Source organism: Notothenia rossii (assembly GCF_949606895.1).
Source record: "Notothenia rossii genome assembly, chromosome: 12".
NCBI lineage: Eukaryota > Metazoa > Chordata > Actinopteri > Perciformes > Nototheniidae > Notothenia > Notothenia rossii.
This window is the reverse complement of record NC_136911.1, coordinates 19,413,429-19,436,753: the sequence shown is the minus strand read 5'-3', so window position 1 is coordinate 19,436,753 and position 23,325 is coordinate 19,413,429. Positions and strand designations below refer to the sequence as shown.

Genomic DNA, 23,325 nt, shown 5'->3' with positions numbered 1-23,325 from the left:
ATGTATTATAAACGTATGTACATGAATGTATCTCAGTTTTAATCAGGTTGGTTCTTACATATGTTTTATATAGATTGTGTTTAAAAAATAAACACTTATACCATTTTTAAAAGATGTAGTCCAACCTTACCTTTCAACACACAGGGAATTATTGTATTGAAGGCCATGTAATTGTGAATATCGTTTTAAATAATGAAAACAAAGCCTTGACGAATCAGGAAGTGCACTGGTACCATCCCGCTGTGTTTACTCTTTGACACACTGGGACAAGGCGGAAGAGAGAATCATCTCCGCGGTGCTGCTTGTGTTGTGAACGCCTGTCTTCCTACTGCGGATTCAGGGGGAAAACGCGTTGTTGGCTGTGTTTACATCCAACACTGGAGGTAAAAACTACACAGGACACACATAACATCCGGGGGGAATGGAGTCTAACGGCAGGGACGATCCAAAGGGACCGGTGCTGCATATCGTGGTGGTTGGTTTTCACCACAAAAAAGGCTGTCAGGTACGTAGACCCTTCTCTCCATGCTAATGTTGCTAACTGCTAACCAGGGCTTCCCATTGAAATCATAATAAAGGCACATTTCCACTATATTTTTGTATGGATCGACTTGTAATCTGGCTCAATGACTGCGTATTTTCTTCTCTGACAGTGCATACATAAATCCTGCAGGGGGGATGATACAGTTCCTCATGCATTGAAGAGAGAGTTAACATCAGCTGTTTGCTCTGGGCTCTCAGGGTTATATAACATGTGCTCTGCTGCCAAATTAGACATCTTTCCACTTCAGTGTATTCAACAGCGAGGACTGTGCATAGCAGGCTGAAGCTTGTCTAAAAGTGTTTATTTTCCCTCTCTGTTATTTAAAGAGCTTGCTGATTTAGTACCAGGATATCTACAGTAGTATGGTATGAGTGTTTGCTTGGATACAGTATGTAATATGTGCTAGTACTGTGTGTTTAGGGTTTTGTGGACACTGTTTTTTAGTCTAGAGAGCTCAAGAAGAACTGTCTAATGGCTGAACTGCAAAAACAAATAGTAATTGACATGGTATTTGAATACCTCAGTTATTAATATTTAACAATAGTATTAGGTGTTACACCATATTTGACTGTGTAACTGGTTCCATAGTTTACTATTAAAAAAAGATCTTGATCTCAATGAAAATGTCCAAATAGAAAAAGCAATAAGTAATTATTTTCTTACCAAAACATTTCTTGACTTCCTGTATTGATACCAAACGCATGTTAAAGCTTCTTATAAGTAAGAATTCGGGCGCTTTCATATAACATTACAAAATGACTTTCCAACAACAAAAAAGAGACAAACATGAGGAGAAAGTATCTTTCCCATCAATCATGCTTCAACACCTTATACTTATCTCATGACCTCTTGGGGTCAGAGCATCACTCAACCTTTACGCGGCTTGTAATAGCTGGGACATTGTTTTTGTATACAGTATTTTTTATTTAAGAAAATAAGCCAAAGTCTGCCTTCATAAAATAAAGTATGAAGCCGTGAATTGAAGTATCAAAGCCTGTTATGACAGCTATTCATCTGAGACATCACTGTCATACAAATATCTAACTGCAAAGCCAAGGCCCTTAATCTGAAAATGCAGACACTTTCAGGATGGCCTTTTGACTCCTCACGCGTTTGTAAGACTTTCAGCATAAGTGCCACGAATGCATCTTCTAATTATCGCCTCATCTTCCTCAAAATTCATTCGATTAACAGGCTAGGCTGGCTGCAGTAAAGCGAACACTGTGCTTCTTCCTCCTTGTTGTTGCTGCTCTCCATCTGCCAATGGTTAGGGTTAGGTTAACCTCGACTCACTGGGCTTGGAAGCAGCTGCTGTATGAGCGAAAGATAAAACAGACACTTTTGTATGCAAAAATGAGAGCGGACAGGGCCGTGCACATGCTTTGTTTCAGCCTGCTGCCTCTGGGTGTTATCTGAGAGGGGCCAGCCATCTCCTGCTGGGTATCACATTGGGGTTTGGCTCTTTCATCCGTCTGTCTCCTTCTCGTTAGTCGCCACCTTCTCTTATTCACCTGCCTCCCATCTGTTTCTCTGGCAGGAAGCTTAATAAGGTGACAAGAAGAAGGATTCAGATAATTAACTTCAGTAAAAGTCCTGCATTCAAAACATTGCATGAAGTAATTCTCAGCATCAAATAGCTTAAGTATGAAATATAGTGAGGGTAGATGTTCCCTGTCACTATTATATATGATGTTTAAGGGTTCATTTTATTTCTACATTAATGTGTGTGTTGTTTCTTTACAGCTGTAGATGTTTATTTTATATTTTGGCTAATTGAATCTGCTGCAATGCAACATTTTCTGTGTGTGTGTGTGTGTGTGTGTGTGTGTGTGTGTGTGTGTGTGTGTGTGTGTGTGTGTGTGTGTGTGTGTGTGTGTGTGTGTGTGTGTGTGTGTGTGTGTGTGTGTGTGTGTGTGTGTGTGTGTGTGTGTGTGTGTGTGTGTGTGTGTGTGTGTGTGTGTGTGTGTGTGTGTGTGTGTGTGTGTGTGTGTGTGTGTGTGTGTGTGTGTGTGTGTGTGTGTGTGTGTGTGTGTGATTCAGGGCCGGCCGGTTTTATGCTAATATTTTAGGAGCCTGTTAACTGTCACCTCTGGCAGGTTGCTTCTTTCCTTGAGCTCAGTCATAATATAATGATTAAATAAATAGCATGTGTTATTGACTTTGATGCCAGTTGTGTTTTTAGTCATGCCAGCACTGCAGCTCTAACATCATCTGATTATCTCAACAATTATTTGATGTATGTCCTTAAGATTCCCTCCAATGTGTGTCACTGTGACAAATGCAGTTAAATACCAAGATTCACTTGCTGGATTCTTAGTATTCATTTTAAAGTGTTATGAGAAAGCATGACAAGAAGAGATAATGCAGAGTCATAGGAAGGAAGTCATATTTTAAAGCCTCCAATAATAAGTAAATGTGCTGACTCACATTTCAGGTGGAGTTCTCCTACCCTCCTCTGATGCCAGATGAGGGTCACGACAGTAACCTGCTGCCAGACGAGTGGAAGTACCTCCCTTTCCTGGCTCTTCCCGACGGGGCACACAATTTCACAGAAGGTACGACCCCCCCCCCCCCCACACACACACACACACACACACACACACACACACACACACACACACACACACACGGCCTGTAATTGTCATCCTAGGTACACTTCAACTATGAGAGACAGAATGAGAAAAAAAAACTCCAGAAAAATCACATTGTCTGATTTTTAAAGAATTTATTTTCAAATTATGGTGTAAAATAAGTATTTGGTCACCTACAAACAAACAAGATTTCTGGCTCTCACAGACCTGTAACTTCTTCTTTAAGAGCCTCCTCTGTCCTCCACTTGTTAACTGTATTAATGGCAACTGTTTGAACTCGTTATCAGTATAAAAGACACCTGTCCACAACCTCAAACAGTCACACTCCAAACTCCACTATGGCCAAGACCAAAGAGCTGTCAAAGGACACCAGAAACAAAATTGTAGAGCTGCACCAGGCTGGGAAGACTGAATCTGCAATAGGTAAGCAGCTTGGTGTGAAGAAATCAACTGTGGGAGCAATTATTAGAAAATGGAAGACATACAAGACCACTGATAATCTCCCTCAATCTGGGGCTCCACGCAAGATCTCACCCCGTGGGGTCAAAATGATCACAAGAACGGTGAGCAAAAATCCCAGAACCACACGGGGGGACCTAGTCAATGACCTGCAGAGAGCTGGGACCAAAGTAACAAAGGCTACCATCAGTAACACACTACGCCGCCAGGGACTCAAATCCTGCTGTGCCAGACGTGTCCCCCTGCTTAAGCCAGTACATGTCCAGGCCCGTCTGAAGTTTGCTAGAGAGCATTTAGATGATCCAGAAGAGGATTGGGAGAATGTCATATGGTCAGATGAAACCAAAATAGAACTTTTTGTTAAAAACTCAACTAGACGTTTTTGGAGGAGAAAGAATGCTGAGTTGCATCCAAAGAACACCATACCTACTGTGAAACATGGGGGTGGAAACATCATGCTTTGGGCTGTTTTTCTGCAAAGGGACCAGGACGACTGATCCGTGTAAAGGAAAGAATGAATGGGGCCATGTATCGTGAGATTTTGAGTGACAACCTCCTTCCATCAGCAAGGGCATTGAAGATGAAACGTGGCTGGGTCTTTCAGCATGACAATGATCCCAAACACACCGCCCGGGCAACGAAGGAGTGGCTTCGTAAGAAGCATTTCAAGGTCCTGGAGTGGCCTAGCCAGTCTCCCAAATACTTATTTTCCACCATAATTTGCAAATAAATTCTTTAAAAATCAGACAATGTGATTTCCTGGATTCTTTCCCCCCATTCTGTCTCTCATAGTTGAGGTATACCTTGGATGAAAATTACAGGCCTCTCTCATCTTTTTAAGTGGGAGAACTTGCACAATTGGTGGCTGACTAAATACTTTTTTGCCCCACTGTATATATATATATATATATATATATATATATATATATATATATATATATATATATATATATATATATAGATATAGGCAAATCCATTCTGTATTCTGGTTTACATGCAATTAAATCAATCTAGCTTGTATCTAATTATGATCCAAACATTGAAAAAAATTTTTTTTAATAGAAGTAACAAATCAAAAGACACCTACACTTATCGATAATGATGACAATAATGTGGTGTTAGTTATTATTCCTCTTTGAAATGATGAACTAGCTGGTTTTCGTCCTCTTGTATGATCATATATGGGTTTTTTGACAAAACAAGCAAAGTTGTAATGTCAACTTGATCTTTTTGAACAAGTAATGGGGCTTTCTTTCATTCCTCTCTGGGTTGTATGTAGCACACTAATGGTTAATAATTAATTGTCAGTTGCGGCTTTATTTGCTTGTCTGTGTTTTTCCCACCCGGCTGACATTGAAGGGATGACTTCAGGGTTGGTTTTGTTTAAAGGGGACCTATCTGTCTTTTATACATAAATGTGTCCCCGGTGCGTCGGGGAACTCACGCAAACCCCCTCTCTTTTCCTCCGTACCCAAATCTTTTAAAAAAACGGGTGTACAACGAGCGGATACAGATTTCCATCCGATCTGACGTCAAATCGGCAGCGGACCCACAGAAAGTTGCTATCAGAAACAATGCCTGACGTGTTTTGGACGTAATCTCGTCTTTGTTTATATTAGCAAGCCTCGCTAACACTCAGAGCTAACCTGTACTGTAGAGCACATGTGTTTTTAAAAAGCAGGAAATAAAAAAAGAACTCACCTTGTGATAAACCCGCAAGAGAAAAAGCATTTGAGCTCCATACTGTTTCAGAAATAATCCTTGATGTGGTTTAGAACAGGATGGCGTTTTATCACAGCACAATTTAACTTTATCTCCGGTAGAATTCTGATCAGGCATTAGCTCCGCCTCCTCTTCTTTCTTTTTTTCAAGCTAAGGACCCAAGATCCGCGTTTCTCCAACAGGGCTGCAAAAGAGGGGTATGAGCAGTATGAGGCATGGCTACAATGGCTGATCTGTTTGGTATTTTGAAAAAAAAAACTTCACAGACATGTTTTGTAGAGGTATGGCCCTACAATATATGTTTCAAATATAGCATGATGGGTCCTCTTTAAGTAGAGGATTTACAGAGGGAAACAGTATCCACACTGTGAAGAGAGAGTGGGACTCTGTGTGTGTCCCGTGTGTTGGGCTGCAGTCATGTGACCTTCCTGTGGTTCACCGCTACCCTTCAGACTTCCCTTTTGAAGGAATAACTGAGTCAAAGTCCGACTAAAACTACAGCCATCAAACCTTATTGTTATTGTGCTGACGTTACTCTGTAGTGAATATATTATTGTAAGCATTCAGCTCCCAGATCATAAGATGTAGTCTGAATCAAGGAGAAACACTGAATTCACTTCAGTAGAAAACCAGCCCCTCTCAGGATCTCACGCACAGGCAGCGTTTTTGCCCATTTCTGCATTTCTAAATGTAGAATATTTGAATGAACTGTGAGTTTCTTCTTCTCTTGTGTCCTTTGTTTGTGCCGCTCCGGCAGACTGTTAGCTGATGAAAGCAGCATTGATGTGAGCGACTCCCTCTGCACTGCGGCTCATAAAAGCAGCAGTGACACTGAGAGAGCTGGGTGTTGGTTACAGAGGGGAGAGGAACACTACTGAAGATAAAGAGAATCATCAAAGAAACACCCAGAGCTCATGTCCAATAAGGAAGTAGTCGTTGTAGCTGTTTTTTATTCAACGTTTTGGACATTTTTGAGCAGTTTTGCCCCTCACATACTGAATGTTTCTATTTTGCTATTTTCCCCTGTTTATGGATAAGGAAAAGCTTGACAGTGCTGGACTAAAATGGTTTCCTTATTTTCACAATACAATATTTCTCTACGCAGGTTTTAAACATGTCCAGTTCACCGTACATCTGGACCCCAATGCAATGCACAGAGGAAATTGAAGACCTGCGTATTATCTCACAAAATAAACCCTTCAGATTTAAATAATCTTAAGAAACCACACCAAAAATCTCTGTAAGTAAATCACAGTGTGCTGCTCCAGCCTCACTTATCTCCAGCAGAGCTTCCTGCTGTGAAGCTGAGAGTTGAAGGCTGTGTTTTTGGAATCTTGCAGCTGGAGCTCTGTCCAGCCGCCCCCCCCCCCCCTCTTCTCCTCCAGGCTCTGCTTAATCTCTGACGTCCACATTGAACCTTTGTGGCTCCCTGAGGAGATCTTCATGCGCCACATTATGAAACGCTCGTCAGCCTCTCCTCACATGGTACGAAGGCGGATAGTTGTGGCACTTTGTACACTGCTTGTTCCCAGAGACGTTTCGTGTTAGGGGCTTCAGGCAATCTTTGAGATGATGTTGTATTTTGTATTATTAGACACTAAATCATATTTGACCTAAGGTTTTCCATGTCATTGCACATAAGGTTTAAAACTGATTTCCTTTATTCTACACGCTAGTTTCTATTCAATTCACTAAAGTATAGCATTTTTCTTGCAGGACTTTTCTTTCTGCTTTTTCATTTTGTGTTTTGGTAAACTCTAAATATACGAAATTAGAAAAAGCAGCTGCCAGAACCGCATTTTATTCATGAGCTGAATTATTTGGAAATATTTCCCCGGAGACAAACAATAAACAAACGTTAATGTAGCTTTAAGAATGATGTGAGATTTGGTCATTTATAACAGCTAAAAGCATAACGTCTCAGATGTCCAGAGTGTCTTTGAACGCACCAACGTTGATCTGTTATTATTGCAGATCCTGCTCAAATCAGCATGACACCCCCCTCAACTCATGTTAAATGGATTGGGGGCTACAGCTTATATTAACAATGATATACAACAGAGACTGGAAGCGTGTTCAAAGCGTGTATCAAAATGTATATTATATATGAATCTGCTGATTGATTTCTCTCTTAATTGATTGATTGTTAGCGTTTAAAAAAAACAGAAAATAGTAAAAAAAAAAAGGGTCTTCACTGTTACCCAGAGTCCAAAGGGAGACTTTCATAATCTTTGTTTACTAGAAACATCTAAATTTTTACAAAGAAATTACAATTATTGAAAGAAATGTGAAACATGACCAATTCCTTAAAAACTATTCATTTGTTGAATCAAATAAAACAAAACCTCTCATTTCATATTCTTCATATATATAATATGCAAACATCTTAATTTGAAAGTAATCAAAGCTGTCAGATAAATGCAGTAAAGTGTAAAATCTTTCCCCCAATGGTTTTAGTAAATGCGTCAACATGCAGCAGAACTGGTTTTGGTTCTCTAACTGAAGTTTGAGAGATCAATTTTGATTGACAGGCGGCCCATTTCTGCAGGTTTATCCAGTTTGTCCTGCTGCTGTTTGAAGCCTTGCTGTGTTTTAAATTAATAACCCATTACCTGTCTCTCCTAGGCTTTTATGACTCTGAGTTGAATTCTCTCGTTTGTACCTTTTCTCTCACGTAACCTTTTTAACGAGTATCTCACTGTGAGCTTACTCTGCAGAGCAAATCCTGCAGGAGTGGCGCTAAGCTAACACATATTGTATCCCTTTCTTTTCGCTCCAAGATGCTCCTGATGGACACGCTGTATATAAGAATCTGATTATTAATACAATACAATACAGCTTTACTTATAGAGCACTTTAAACCTCCAGACCAAAGTGCTGTACAGGCGGAAAAAAAAAAAAAAAAACACAGCTCTGCTCACACACCATAAAAGAAGTACAAGTAAAAACAATAGACAATTTAAAAGCAACACTGTAAAAGATGTTAATACGCTAAGGAGAAGAGGTGGGTTTTAAGAAGCGATTTAAAAGCAGGCAGTGTGGAGGCCTGTCTGATGTGCAGGGGCAGATGGTTCCACAGTGTGGGGGTCTCTACAGAGAAGCAACGGCCCCCTCTGAGCTTTGACTTGGTTCTGGGCACGTTCAGGAGCAGTTGATCCGCTGACCTGAGAGGGCGGGTGGGCGTGTAAGGGCAGCTCACAAAGTTATGGTGGGGTCATGCCATTTAGGGATTTAAAAGCACATTTTGAAATGAATCCTAAAATGTACTGGAAGCCAGTGGAGAGAAGCCAAAATGGGGGAAATGTGGTCATATCTCCGTGTGCCAGTTAAAAGCCTTGCTGCGGCATTTTGCACCCGCTGCAGACGAGCGAGGGAGGACCCACTGACCCCCATGTAGAGAGGGTTACAGTAATCCAGCCGAGTGGTGACAAAGAAGTGGACTACTGTCTCAAACTGCAGTCTGCTGGAGAGAACAGCTTTTACTTTGGATTTAATCTGACTCTCAAGTTTTAGTTCACGGTCCATTTTAATGCCAAGGTTCGTAATGGTGGGCTTGGTGTACTGAGCCAGGGAACCCAGGTCTACAGATAAAGGTACATTATTAACGTGACTTTGTTTTGCAGACACTGTGTATTTCCACCTGCCGCCCCTTGGTGAAGACATGAAGTGTGTCTATGGAGTTTCCTGTTATCGCCAAATAGAAGCAAAGGTCAGTCCTCTTATTTTCTGTACTTAATTATTAAAAAGCCATGGATTTGGTTATCTAGCTCATTAAATGTAGAGCCAAAAGCATGCATGCACATATGGTGGGATAAATACTCACATAATTAATTGAATGAGGGTATACGCCACCGAGAAAATGACCGTGTATACATCAATGACTCAACCCTATTAACTTCCATTGTTTTACATGTGAAAGAACAATAAAAAAGCAGAATAAAAGTCTTGATAAATTAAAGTGAATGTGTTCCTTCTTGATTGGATTAGAAGGATATAAGGGTCATTCCAGAATTGGAAGACATTTCATGTCCCCCATATAAAAAAATCTAATAATCCATGCCCAAAATGCTAAAACATGCACTTGTTGTGTTAAACATACTTGTCTTGAGACAAAATGTGTATAAAATTGTAGAAAAAGTGGTTTCAAAATATTATTTAAATGATCAAATAGCTCTCGAACATCCCCTAAAATGGCATTTTTCTCTTGTCCCCGCTTCTTGGTGACCTTGCATGTCAAATATAACATTTAAAATAGGGATTTTATTAACTTTTTTTGGTATTATTCTATTGATATATGTCTCTTGTAAAGGTAAAATCTATTTGTTAAATCATAAACATATTTTAAATAACAGTAATTTTGCACAGAAGGTGTGTCCCTCAACATGCGTTCAACCCTGTTACCCAAACCTTTTTAGATTGGCACAGGAAGTGAAAAAACTGTAAGTCAGATGACACAGTGGAAGTGACCTCAGCAAGCCATGTGCTAGTGCCATGGGTAGACCAAAACTAAGTCCTCTCTTTTATTTTTCATATTTTTACAATCTTTTCAGTCGTAAAAGAGTGTGGCACTCTGACCCACTCAACCCTGTTACTGATATTACCAGAATAAAGCATATTAATTTCAAACTTATCTTTCTTGCATTAGATATCCAAGTTTGTCCTTGCCTTGGAAAGTAGCATTACATGCTACATCTAGCAATAATTCCTGAGGTTAAAACTCAAATTAGCATTGATTTTCAACCCTGTTACTTTCAACCCTGTTACTATAATTAGAGTAACAGGAGTAATTCTTCATTGGAAAATATACATTTGATGCCAAGCTGGGCAAATCACTTTTTTTGATGGTTTATTATCTGTTTTTCCTAAATACATAAAAAAACATTATAAAATAAAAGGTTCATTTTTTGAAAAAAAAGGTGTCTAAATTGTCCTCCAATTCTGGAATGACCCATAAAATGGCATCATCTCCCGTTTCTATTTTTGTCCACATCATTTCTCCATAGCGATTAGTCACTGTCTGGCCTCGCAGCGTTTGTGGTATTAATATAAATAAATATCTGAATGTCTTTAATCCCTCTGCAGGCCCTCAAGGTCCGGCAGGCTGACGTCACCAGGGAGACGGTTCAGAAGAGCGTGTGCGTCCTCAGTCGAGTGGTGAGTCAGTCAGTCAGTCGGGAAGCCGTCTTTTATGACGTCAGTAGCTTTTCATGCTGGAAAGAAATGAATTCTCTGAGCTGTGACCTCAGCATGATCTTGTAGAAGAAGAATGGAAATATGGGAGACAGGTTGGGATAAAAGAATCAACATGACGGACGTTTCCATTTCATGCGTCCCCACAGAGATTTACATACTGTACAGTCAACGCTTTCACATTGCAAAAAATTCATCATGAGACTTCAGGCTTTGGAACAATCTGATATATACTTCACTGGATGAGCCATCAGTTTGTAAATGATGTTTTTATTTTTGTTATTTCCCATCTTTTATTAATGCATTTAGGAAAAGGAAATTAATTGTAATCGTCTGTTATTAAAGAGGCCCTATTATGCTCATTTTCAGGTTTGATATTTGTATGTTGTGTTTCTTCTGTGACATATTATTAATATTCAATGTGTAATAATGTCAGTGGAAGGACATTTTCATAATTTAAAGATTTTTTTCTTTCGAAATGCAGCAAATGCCCTTACCAAGAAAACGAACTGCAATACAAGAGTAATTATTCAAAGGCTTTATTTTCATATGCACAATAGCTACAGTCACAGGGGTGTCCAGCAATGCAACACACGATACTTTACACACAAAGGGAAATAAAAAAAACTCCTATAAAATTGTGCAAGAGCTACTTTAGTTATTTTTATCTCTCACTCTAATCTTAAATGAGGACGAACTAAAAACAGTAGATCTTATCATGTCCGGCCAGTTCCTGCTTTAGAGGGGAAACAGGAGTCATGTGTGAGTGCTGTTTCTCCCTATGAGCAGAAATAGGCAATGATGTTTCATACTGTAAACGCTTGATCTGTGCTGACAGCGTTTGTCTTGGTTTCCAGCCTCTCTTCGGTTTGCTTCAAGCCAAGCTGCAGCTCATCACACACGCGTACTTCGAGGAGAAAGACTTCTCCCAGATCTCCATTTTAAAGGTTAGAAAAACTCCATTAGAAACCATCCGTTTGATTATTCTGTTTACAACACCACTGACCTCCCTCCTCCGCACTGCAGGAACTGTACGACCACATGAACGGCTCCCTGAGGGGCTCCACTCTCGAGGGGTCGCAGGTCTATCTAGGTGGGTCAAACTCTCACTTCATGTGTTCATAATCATTAATAATGAAAAACATTTCAGACGTGCAGAGCAGTGGCATGTCACAGCTGAAAAGAGAAGTTGCATACTTGTGAGCAAAAATAGTGGACTGATTTGAACTTTCATGCATTTTATGTATTATTTTAAGTTAATTTCTTGATTTTATGATAATAGCTTTTCGTCATTCAAAATTACGATTGATTTTTTAATGATTAGTTTAAAAAAATGCAGACCATATTTTGTGCTTAATGGGACTTTGTGTCGTGTAATTGTAGCTGACTTCATAAACATGACTATGCATTTTTCAAATTCCTCATTTGCTGAAATGTGTTTGTTGTCTTTCTTCAGGGTTGTCACCGAGAGATCTAATACTTCACTTTCAGCACAAAGTAAGACAATCACATTGAAAGACAATGATAAGCTTTAAAGTGTTTATTATAATTGTTCTTTAAAATGTAAACACTTCATTTGATCCTTCATAGGTTCTTATCCTCTTCAAGCTCATTCTGCTGGAGAAGAAGGTACGATTAGAAACATGTATTCTCTTTTCTACTAGTCCAGAACATATCACGTTAAATAACACTGTATGTCTGTTTTGTTGTTGTTTATGTTTGCAGGTCCTTTTCTACGTGTCTCCTGTCAACAGACTAGTAGGAGCTCTGATGACAGTTTTATCACTATTTCCAGGTCAGCAACTCCACCATCTCCACTTTTACATGAAGTTAAGCATTTGTTAGGATAGTGCACGGAAGTAATGAGCATTGCATTGGATCATAGCATTGACACCAAACAAAATACATGTTGAAATATCAAAAAGATGGCACTGTCAGGTTTTGAAAGTCTACTCAAGTCAAGGCATGTTTTCAAATATTTTAACTATTTGCCTCTCAGCGTATCTGTAGTTTGTGTTACTTGTTCTTAAATGACTCAATTTCAAGCTGACACTTCCAGAAATATGTTGGAATTGTAGAAACCCTTATTATGTAAAACAGAAAACTAGCGGACGTCAAAAGGGGTTATAATGGAAAATGGAGACAGAAAGGAAATAAACTCACATTCAATGTCCTCTGTGCAGGTATGATGGAGCACGGCCTGGTGGACTCGTCCCACTACAGGCCTAAGGGCAGCGTGTCGGAGGACCCCAGTCCTGTGGAGAGCGTCTCAGGGGCCGAGGAGTTCATCTCCGTGTCCGCCACCGACATCGCCAGCACCCCTCCGGAGCTGCAGGAGAGCGGTCAGCCCGCCGCAGAGCCTCTGTCCTCAGGGGACAGCACCGAGGGGGAAAGCCACCTCCTCAAACCCCCGTCTCGCACCTCGCCGGACTCCTCGGAGAGCGACTGGGAGACCCTGGACCCCAGCGTGCTGGAGGAGAGTCCTGAGAAGAAGGAGGCAGCCGAGGGGAAAGACGCGGAGCTCCCGGACGCCTTCGACCCCGAGCCGGGGACGCCCATCACCGTGCAGCCGCTGCCCGCCAACGGCCAGGGGGGGGTGGTCCAGGGGCTGGTGTCAGGGCTGGAGGAGGACCAGTACGGCCTGCCGCTCCCCATCTTCACTAAGGTAACGGTTACACTGTGAATCATTCACTGTAAGTCAGATGTGAGGCATCTTCACTCAGAGAGGATCTGGAAGAATCCCTCAGGCTGAGCTCAAGCTCCATGGACCGATTACTAGATCTATTTTTTAAAATGTATTTGACAATGGAATATCTTTCTTATCTTAATATTTATCAGGGTCCAATACTTTCTTCCTGTGGATGTAATTAATGTATGTGTGTGGAGAACAAGGCAAACCAAATGCAATTTTTATTGATTATACAAATAATATACTTATATATTTTCAAATGTTTCCATGGAATGAAGTATATATATTTCAGTCTTCCCATCTCATGGATTTATAGGTTTTTCTGCAGTTAATATATTTTGTATTCCTTAAAGTAAATGAACTGCATTTTAATTGCATCTACAGCCTCTGAGTTTTTGCCCTAAGAGCTTGTTTTGGAGGGAAATGCTAAATATGTGATATATTGTCATGTTTCCTTCCACTTTTAGAGTCTATAAAAGATATCAAAGTAAATAACCTATTCAATTATATCTCTGTTCAACCCCGCCCCCCCCCCCCCCCCCGCCCTTATAAAAGAATCCCCACTGTGTGTTTGAGTTTCCGCAGGATATAAACTCACATAGTGACACAGTGACCTTTGCCTCTTGTTGCCAGGGTTACCTGTGTATGCCCTACATGGCGCTGCAGCAGCATCACCTCCTGTCAGATGTGAAGGTGCGTGGCTTCGTTGCCGGGGCGACCAACATCCTCTTCCGCCAGCAGAGGCACCTCAGTGACGCTATCGTGGAGGTCGGTGCTGTAAAAGATTTAATCACAATGTAAAGGTTAAACAAAAAAATCAAGTATTTAAATAATGTTTTGTGCTGAAGGTGGAGGAAGCGTTGGTCCACATCCAGGACCTGGAGCTGCGGAAGACCCTCAACCTGACGACGGCCGACCTGAGGTTCGCCGACTACCTGGTGAAGCACGTGACGGAGAACCGCGACGACGTGTTCCTGGACGGCACGGGCTGGGAGGGGGGAGACGAGTGGATCAGAGCCCAGTTCACCCTCTACCTCCACTCACTACTGTCCTCCGCTCTGCAGCAAGGTGGGGGACCGCAGACACATCCCGTCTGTAACCTCTCCTTCCCTCTCACGGCTTCATCGAGGGCATGTTTTTCGTAATCACCCATTACTGGCTAGCGTATCTGCAGGCTTTAAAATAGGATTGAAATACATTTGATCTAAATAAAGAATGTAATAGTGGTAGAGTCTCATTGTATTATAGTGAAAAGACCATACATTAAGAATTTGAACTGGTCTTTAAGAGCATTAGACACATGTTTTTGACCATTTTGGACACTTTTTGTATTAAAAATGTGTTCATAGTGTATATAAATATTTGATTTAAACAAGGGGAAGAACAATAGCTATCACTATTAGCCTTTGTAGTAAATACTAATATTACAAATAATAATGATGGTTCACGAAAAGGGTCCCAGCCTGGTGGTTATGCTGTATTTAATGCAAAACAATGCAATTCAATCCAAAAACTTGACCAGTTCTTCACAATTTGTTCATTATTTTTATTGTAAAAAGTCAGTTTCTTATCTTTTCTTCTCATTGTATCTTTTCTAACTCTGAAAACCGTTCATATTTCTTTAAATATGGAGCTTACTCACTTCTTCATTTAAGTTAAGTAGATTCCACGGTGACTTATCTTGAATGCATGACTAATAATGATCAGGGCTGTAATTGTTGCAGACACACACACACACACACACACACACACACACACACACACACACACACACACACACACACACACACACACACACACACACACACACACACACACACACACACACACTGATCATCACACTTAAATCAGCTTTGTGGAGTAAATGACATTAAATCCAGTTTTGCTGCTAATCGTGTTCACTGACTCCGAACATCTCTCTTTTGGTCTCAGATAACGAGAGGCTGCTGGCTGACTACGGAGCGCCTTTCGTTGCAGCCTGGAAGATTACCCACAACTACCGGGTGTGGTACAGCAACAAGCATCCCGCCATGGCCGCCATCACCCCAGGGTAGGGTCACCAAGGAGGGCAAATCTTAAACAGAAACTCCTAATGACGTCAGCTGTGACAAAATGCATCATTTCTAAGTTATAAAGAGTCAATGAGACGGTCCGGATGTAATCTGTTTAAGGTCTCAAAACTCAAAACCTGAACAGAGTGGTTGAGTTGTTGCAAAGGGGCCATTTTGAACAGCCATAATGTGATTCCTTCCAATATCATATTTAAAACTTGGAGTGCAGTTATATTGTTGTGGCTTTTCCCCCAGCCATCGACTAATTCTTAAACTCCAGGATGAATGGATCAAATATATGTCTGAAGCTAGCATGAGAAAATAAAAGATAATTAAATTGATGCCTGCCTTTCTTCTCTGTTGTAGACATCCATTCCAGGGCCAGTACAGTGTTGCTGATGTGAAACTACGACTCTCGCAGTGAGTACTTTATCTACTCTGTAAGATACGGCACCTCAAAGATAAAGTCACGGAACAACATGTCAAACAGAAATAACAGGAAAGGGTTAGTGTCAGTGCAGATTCAGCAGCAGAGCCGTGACCTATTGCTGTTTCTTTCAAACTCCATCTTATCAGATAGTTCTTTCGCTGTGGCTCAGTTGAAGCAGTGCGCACCAACACAAACATGTTGCTGCCCTCGTGTGGGGAGAGGAGGACACTGAAGAGACATTTGACATGTTGAGAAGTGTTTATAGAATGTGGCTTTTAGTACTTCCTTTAAACCGAGTGTTTTTCAATTACTAATTCAAACTTTGTTTATTAATTTAAGAACTTGTCGAGCCATTAGGGACAGTGTTTGATCTCTGACCCCTGTGCTTTTACTTTGAAAGAAAGATATTACAACTCTCCTTTTAAACCCTTAAACATCTGCCAAAATGATAATGTTATGTTCTCTGCACGGGGTATCAATTAGGGGACACGATGTTAAAGGCACAAATTAGTTGGAGTGTCCTTCTTGCCGCTGACAAAGCTTTGTACTTCCTAAATATTATAATCATTTCAAAACAAATGATTAGAGAACATTTCCTAAAGAGGGAATTATTTAAATGTGTGGGCTGGATTCAAAAAGAAATTCTTAACATGTAAGGTAATCCGGATCCATCCCTTAGAGCACGAAAAAACGATTTAGTTTAAAATACAGAATACACATTTATTTTAAATACGTTCAACGATTTGTTCAATTCTTTAAAAAGTTCAGTACAGTAACTGTTATCCTGTCTTACCTCCTTTTAGACCATACATGATTACACTTCCAAAGAGCTGTGCCCTCTTAGCACCCGTACTGTATGTGGTAAGAAGTGTGTTACCCCATGCTGTGTTTATGGGTGGATAGACATAGCATCTTAATAGTGGTTGAAGGGGGGGGGGAGGGGGGTCTTGTGTCAGCTGAGGTCATTAATTATGAGCGAGTTCACTCTCAAACAAAACAGAGCTGGAGACTTCTTCAGCTGCAGCTCCGGTTCCGTCCTGGAAGTGTGGATGAAATGTGACACGCACACACGCACACGCACGCACACACACACACACGCACACACACACACAGCTAAACTGGCTCCATCCCTAACTTAGCTTTACGATGAGTACACGCGCAGGTTGGCCCCCGGTACCCTCAGCTCTCTCACTTTACTTTAGGGTGTTTGGTGACATGGCCACTATGAACTTTGTCGTAAATGCTCAGCAAACAAACACACGGACAAACAAACTGTGGACGAAACCTTAAACTGGGTTTAGTTTAGTTCATCTGAGAGACGCCTTAATTGTGTTTTTTATGGTGCATTTTAGAACATTTCTGGTTCGTGGAGCAGGAAGGGGGTGAAGGGGCACAGTCTTCACTGTGCTCTAAAACTCTGGATGGAGCTATGGGGGTGATGAGGGGGGGGTGTCGGCAGGAAGTTTGGCACTCAGCCATTAGAGTCTTCTCAGGGAATAAACACATTTCATTTCCTGCCTCCGCTTAGTGTGTGTGTGTGTGTGTGTGTGTGTGTGTGTGTGTGTGTGTGTGTGTGTGTGTGTGTGTGTGTGTGTGTGTGTGTGTGTGTGTGTGTGTGTGTGTGTGTGTGTGTGTGTGTGTGTGTGTGTGTGTGTGTGTGTGTGTGTGTGTGTGTGTGTGTGTGTGTGTGTGTGTGTGTGTGTGTGTGTGTGTGTGTGTGTGTGTGTGTGTGTGTGTGTGTGTGTTCTCCTAAATGTGTTCAGAAGCTTTGGCCTTTGTAGACCTAAATCTCTTATGGATGTCCAAATCCACCTGCTGACCCGGACACAAGAACAAAAGGCAGTCGTTAAACCGTGGCAGCTAAACCCATAGATGCATCATCTATTCGTTTTTGGACATTTTCCTCACCATGAACTGAAGCAAGTTGAGTAATCTCATCAGTGAGTGACATCAGAAACAGATACACCTCTAATTTAGTTGCTTACACACGGCGGCGTGCGTTGAAGCTTCAACGCTTCTGCCCATTCACTTTGAATGGGGTGTCGTCACGCTTATCACGTCACGTAGATTTTCTCGCTTCAAAGTAGAGCAATGTTCTACTTTTGAAGCTTCGATGGAAGCGTCAGCCAATCGAATCATATGCCAGTACAAGCTCTAGCCAATCAAACCGCTGCTTGTGTGTCTGGGGCGGGACATTCATGTGATAGGTTGTTGGTCGAGCGTCAGACATGCCCGCCAGCAAGTTTCAACGCACGCTGCCGTGTGTAAGCTCCGTTAAAGGTGGGGTAGGTAATTTACTTCAGAAACACTTCTTGTTATATTCCATGGAATGCTCTTAACATCCCGATAGAAATGAATATATTAAATGCTTTGACAATGAATACATAAAAAATGTCATCTGTGGAAGAAGCCGTAGTGCTGTAAAAAGCACGACCAATCATCTGAGCCGGCCCGGCTAAAGTAACTGGATGGCCTACCTGCCTGTCAGCCTTCCACCTGTGCACAAACTTATCTCGTGCCCTCATTGGTCATGTGCGCGTTCGTGTGTGTTGGAGGAGGGGCTCTGTAAGGAAGTGGCAGATTTTTTTCCGGCTGTGTATTTTCAAATTCTAGCGCACTCGAGCTGGTTTCTCCATTCTTACCTACCCTACCTTTAAAGAACACAATGTAGATCTTGATTAGGACCCATACTTGAACATATAACACTGGAGTTACAGTATAATCCAGAAAGAAAGAGTAAATAAGGAAAGAAGAAGATGTAAACATGGGGCTGTTTTCCTGGCACGCAGTGATGTTTCCCTATCGACCAGATGTTGTTGTTTGAGTCCATCTATTCGCTCAGCTCATCACTCTTTGTCCCACTGCTGCTGCCATGCCACCTCCTCTCTATTTACTCCCCTGGGAATAAAAAACACACACAAAAACAAAAGCAGGCCCTACGCTTGACTTCCTTGTGAATGTGCTGTGTTGCATGTGTGTTATGGATGCTCTGGGGGGGGGGGGGCTCAACACAGCCGACCCTTTTCATGTTTCCTCGTCCTCGGACAAAGAGCAGCCGGTGGCAGAGATGTTCTCAGCGAACAGGAATCATGTGACGGCTGCAGGCGGACTCTGGCTGTTAGAGGGTCTTTCTTTATTGTCAGAGCAGTGCCCCATAAGGAGATGTTTATCTGGGTCGGCCAGAGTCAGAGAGGAAAAACTGCTTTCTGTTACCATGAGGCCGGATGGTATCTGGATTTAAGTTCCATTATTTCATCCACGTTTCCCCTTTAACAGCTTCAACATTCATACAATTATTTCCATGCAGTCACAAAAAGAGTCTAATGAGGAAAATATGATTCTAGACTTGTACATTTTTCGCATTTTGTAATGATGTAACTTAGATATATGAGCAAGCATTACAATCAGTAACCAATTAAAGGTTAAAGCCATTCTCAAATGTAATTAAAATTATTTAAAAACAAGTTATGTAATAGAGATACAAAAATTAAAAAAATTAAGTTACGTTTTTTATTTGTAATTTGAATATGGTAGTGGTTTTGATTAACATAATGATTAATTGAGTCTATACCTAATGAGAGTGAGTCATACTGTGTTTTTGAGTGGCTAAAATAATATTCAAAGCCCCCCTATGTTTATACAAAAAAATATATAATATAAAATGTAAAAAAATACACATTTACTACAAACAGTGTGTGTGGCATCAGAACAAAACACCTAGTGGCTTCAAACAGGATGACAAAAACACGCTAAGCCCTCTGAGCATCGCTGGGAATGCACAGCAGCCACTCTCTTACTTTGAAAGGGAAGACAAAAGGAAGTTGGCACTGAGGACAGATTCCGGAGCCGGATCACTGATCCTAGCAACGGGCGCCTAGCAACCGCAGCTTGTTTGGTGGAGTGACGGCGCCGCAGGACGTCCGTCTGACTGCGAGACAGCCCAGAGGCAGCCAGCTCTGGGGGTGCCATGTTGATGCTGCAGCCAGAAAAACACTGTATCTGTCTGCAGGAAACACACACACACACACACACACACACACACACACACACACACACACACACACACACACACACACACACACACACACACACACACACACACACACACACACACACACACACACACACACACACACACACACACACACACACACACACACACACACACACACACACACACACACACACACACACACACACACGCTTGAATCGCATGTAATTGTAAAAGATGCTAAATGATTGCGTTTGTCGACATAATTCCTTTCCAAAGCTAAAAATGCATTAAAGCGACACATTTGCTTTATTTTATTCTTAAAATAACCTTGACTTTAACATAAATGTATTTACCCAAGGTCATTGCATTTGAAAAGGCAAACCAGCGTTGTCTTCTTTTCCCCAAACAAAACAAACCAACATGCATGGTAATGTATTTCCTCCCATTTTCATTTCACCACACACACTGATCGACAGCTCTGTGTTGTGTCCATCAGGGCAGCAGCAGAGCAGTCAATGCACAGGGACCCAGTTTATTTTCAGATGGAATAATTGGCTCATTAGGAGGTGTGAAGGCGCAGAGAGGCAGCTGCACCCTCGTGGTGTCTCTAGCTGCTGTTTGTCCAGATGATTCCTGCTGAATGTCAGGTCAGCGGGGATCCGTGTGAAAGGTTGGTCTCGCACCAGGCTGCTGTTCAAATGAAGCCGCACTTAGCCGTGCATTTGTTGTGAAACAGATCCCGCTCGCTTTCACTCAGGTCTTCCCGACTCAGCACCTGCTGCTCAGCCGTCACATAAACCCCTCTTAACAGGTTGACGCAACATTTAGCCACGCCGCTTTTGTGTAGTTTGTTTCCTGGAAATGTGGAAGAATCCCCGCAATGTCACGTCTTGGATGCATGAGTGGTTTTTGAACCCTTTGTTTTCTCCTTCTCTTTCTGTCCACTGCAGCTCGGTGCAGAACAGCGAGAGAGGGAAGAAGATCGGAAACGCCATGATGACCACCAGCCGCAGCGTGGTGCAGACGGGGAAGGCAGTGGGTAAGAACGCTCACACAACGCTCCTTAAATTCAAAGTTTGAGGGGAAACATTATTCAGGGGAACAACCAATAAATACACAGAAAGGTCCGTTTCTTTACAATATGTGTGGTGAACCTCAACATCACCCACACCTTTCCTTTCCTAATAGTAGAAAATGCCCTTTAATGCTCCAAAATGTATAAAATATTCAAAACAGTAAAGCAAGTAATACCCAAAAGACACATTTACCTATTTGGTCCCCGTTCTCCCCCCTCTGCTCTCAGGTCAGTCCGTGGGCGGAGCGTTGACCAGCGCCAAGTCGGCCATGTCCTCCTGGTTCTCCACCCTGGCCCAGCCTGCAGCTGTAGCCGCTCCAGAGTACGTGGAGGCCGCCACAGAGGTCCAACCCTAACCCCCCCCTCCCACCCCCACTCTGTGTGTGACTCTGTCGTCGCCCGCTCACCCTCTGGCTGCTGTGAACCCCGAGGCTCAGTGGACCAGGAGCTGCTTTTATGAAGGAGGAGAGAAAAAGAGTGTGACGTCTTCAGGTTGGTGGCTCCGGGTGACATCATGGCAGGAAGGCAGCGCCGCGTTATAATAACTGTACAGTCCATTTCCACTGTGAGGCAGAGACTGCCAGCGCTTTTGATCAAAAACCCCGAAGTCTCCGCCGGCTGCATCATGTCCGAGCGGCCCTTTGTATCGCTGGATGCCTCTCCTGTAAGACACTAAAGATACTGTCGTGCGGTTTGCCCTGTCACTCTCCCTGCTGCGTATTTCTAGAGTTTGCCTGTATCTATATTTGCTGACGGTTTCAGGCTCATTTCTTTGGAGAGGTCAAAGATTCATCGGTGCCACAGGATTTGACGGAACAGCATGAGCTGTGGCACCTCAAACATTTTAACGGTTCAGATTCTCAGCCTGGCTCTTGTTCAGTGATGGAACAACAAGGTGGTGGTCGCAGTAATGGCATCAATTCCTGCATACATGAAACTAAATACGTGATTTAAGAAAGGCTGAAAGTAATTAATTTATTGATTATGATTTGTTTTATAATTACTGGTTAATTTGAGGAAATAGTGAGACATAAAACTATCGGACAAATAACATTCTTGAGCACAAACAACTTTATTTTGTTTACCTATTCATTTGCCAAATGTTTTTAAAGAAAGAAATGTAGTTTCAATGTTAAGTATTGCGATAATATTATTTATTAATGTATTCAGTGTTATTTTTGACTTGTCTGATATCATTTTATTACACCTTTAATGTAGTAGTTTTATCCAATTCAATGTAAGATGATATATAATCTTAAAAAATAGATAAAAATGGCAATTTCAATTTGCTCTAAAACTGCACTCTTAACTCATTTGACAAAAAACCCCACTCCACAAATAACATCACAATCTGAATGCTGTTACTGCGCTCACCAGAATGTTGTTACATGGATCCTCGTGTACCAAATGTCTGATTCTGTCTCCTGTTGAAATCCTCTCTTAACTATGAAGGAACCTGCACGAAGCTGTGTTTGACCGGGTGTCATCAACCCCCCAGGCCTTTTTATACTACATATATATTTAATGGGAGACCTATATTTAGTACATCTGAAGATAGTTATTTATTTGTTGTGTAGAATATCCTCGTTTTATCATGAAAACACTGGAACTGAGTGTGGACCACTGTGTGTATTTGCACAGAGCGGCCATCATATTCTATTTATGTGACTCTTATCTGGTATGACTGTGATGTTCAGGTGCTCTCAGGATCTGTTCCCTCCATGCTTCAGATATTCAACAACAGTTGGATTCAAAGTGGTCCAGTGAGCATGCTCTGTCCAGTCCAGTTTTACAGCTGTATTTAGTGTCACCCCCTCCCGTCTTTAAAAGTCTTTTAGTGTCCCCTTTGTTCTTCATGCTTTTAAACCTTCTTTGGCCAATCGAGTCATTTCGGGAATTTTCTTTAGATTTCTGGATTAAAAGATATCAGGTGTTAAAAGCTGCCTTTTATTTCTTTTTTTTATCCTCTGATATATTTTCATTTTATATTTAAGATATGAATGTATTATGAATGACAGTTCACAGAATATTTTCTTGACAGATGCTTTTAATGTATTTGAGAAGAAGTGATCCTCTACTATATTGCTGTATTAAAAAAACATAAATAATAACAGGCTTTCACTTTTTAAGAGACTGTGATATGGGATCAGTTCTTTTCTGTTATCCCTCTGGGTGTTTGTGTCTGGGTACGAATGTAGGTCAGAACAACAAAGTGGTGGCATGTGTGTGTGTGTGTGTGTTTAGAGGGGGTTGTTGTTGTGGCACATGGTTGCACAAAAATGCACCCATGTGTTTTCCAAAAACAATTCGGCAACATCACGGGGGCACGGCAAGATCAGCAGAAAGTCACAGTACAGACAGAAGGATTGTTTATATATTTAATTTATTTGTACACACTGATTTTGTTTGAATTAATTCTCCTTACGTCTGATAATTAGATAAATATATATAAGAGATTATTTTGTATCCGTTTTTTCTTGATACATTACAGAACTGGTATTGTTTAGTGTTCTAATCTTTAACTATTAATCATTTCCCATCATGCATCCTTAGCCATAAAGCACCTCAAATATTAGCTAC

The 23,325-nt window shown here is 41.4% G+C and overlaps 1 protein-coding gene across 1 annotated transcript; it reads left to right on the top strand.

Annotated features, from left to right (window-relative positions):
- The first annotated feature begins 8 nt into the window (after window positions 1-8).
- On the top strand, window positions 9-23,204 carry avl9 (AVL9 homolog (S. cerevisiase)). Its single transcript, XM_079661937.1, has 16 exons — window positions 9-505; window positions 2,979-3,099; window positions 8,940-9,025; window positions 10,399-10,470; window positions 11,364-11,453; window positions 11,533-11,599; window positions 11,963-12,003; window positions 12,097-12,135; window positions 12,232-12,301; window positions 12,690-13,171; window positions 13,829-13,963; window positions 14,044-14,263; window positions 15,128-15,245; window positions 15,613-15,666; window positions 20,621-20,709; window positions 20,974-23,204. Exons 1-16 carry the CDS (start codon window positions 422-424, stop codon window positions 21,099-21,101), a joined length of 1,896 nt encoding a protein of 631 aa, XP_079518063.1. The 5' UTR covers window positions 9-421; the 3' UTR covers window positions 21,102-23,204.
- The last annotated feature ends 121 nt before the right edge of the window (window positions 23,205-23,325 follow it).

What these genes read in the sequence shown, in the direction of transcription:
- avl9 (XM_079661937.1), top strand. Translation starts at nt 422, where the DNA reads ATGGAGTCTAACGGCAGGGACGATCCAAAGGGACCGGTGCTGCATATC. An exon ending in AGTTTTATCACTATTTCCAG is followed by an intron (nt 12,302 to 12,689) that starts GTCAGCAACTCC and finishes TCCTCTGTGCAG; the next exon opens with GTATGATGGAGCACGGCCTG. An exon ending in CGCTCCCCATCTTCACTAAG is followed by an intron (nt 13,172 to 13,828) that starts GTAACGGTTACA and finishes TCTTGTTGCCAG; the next exon opens with GGTTACCTGTGTATGCCCTA.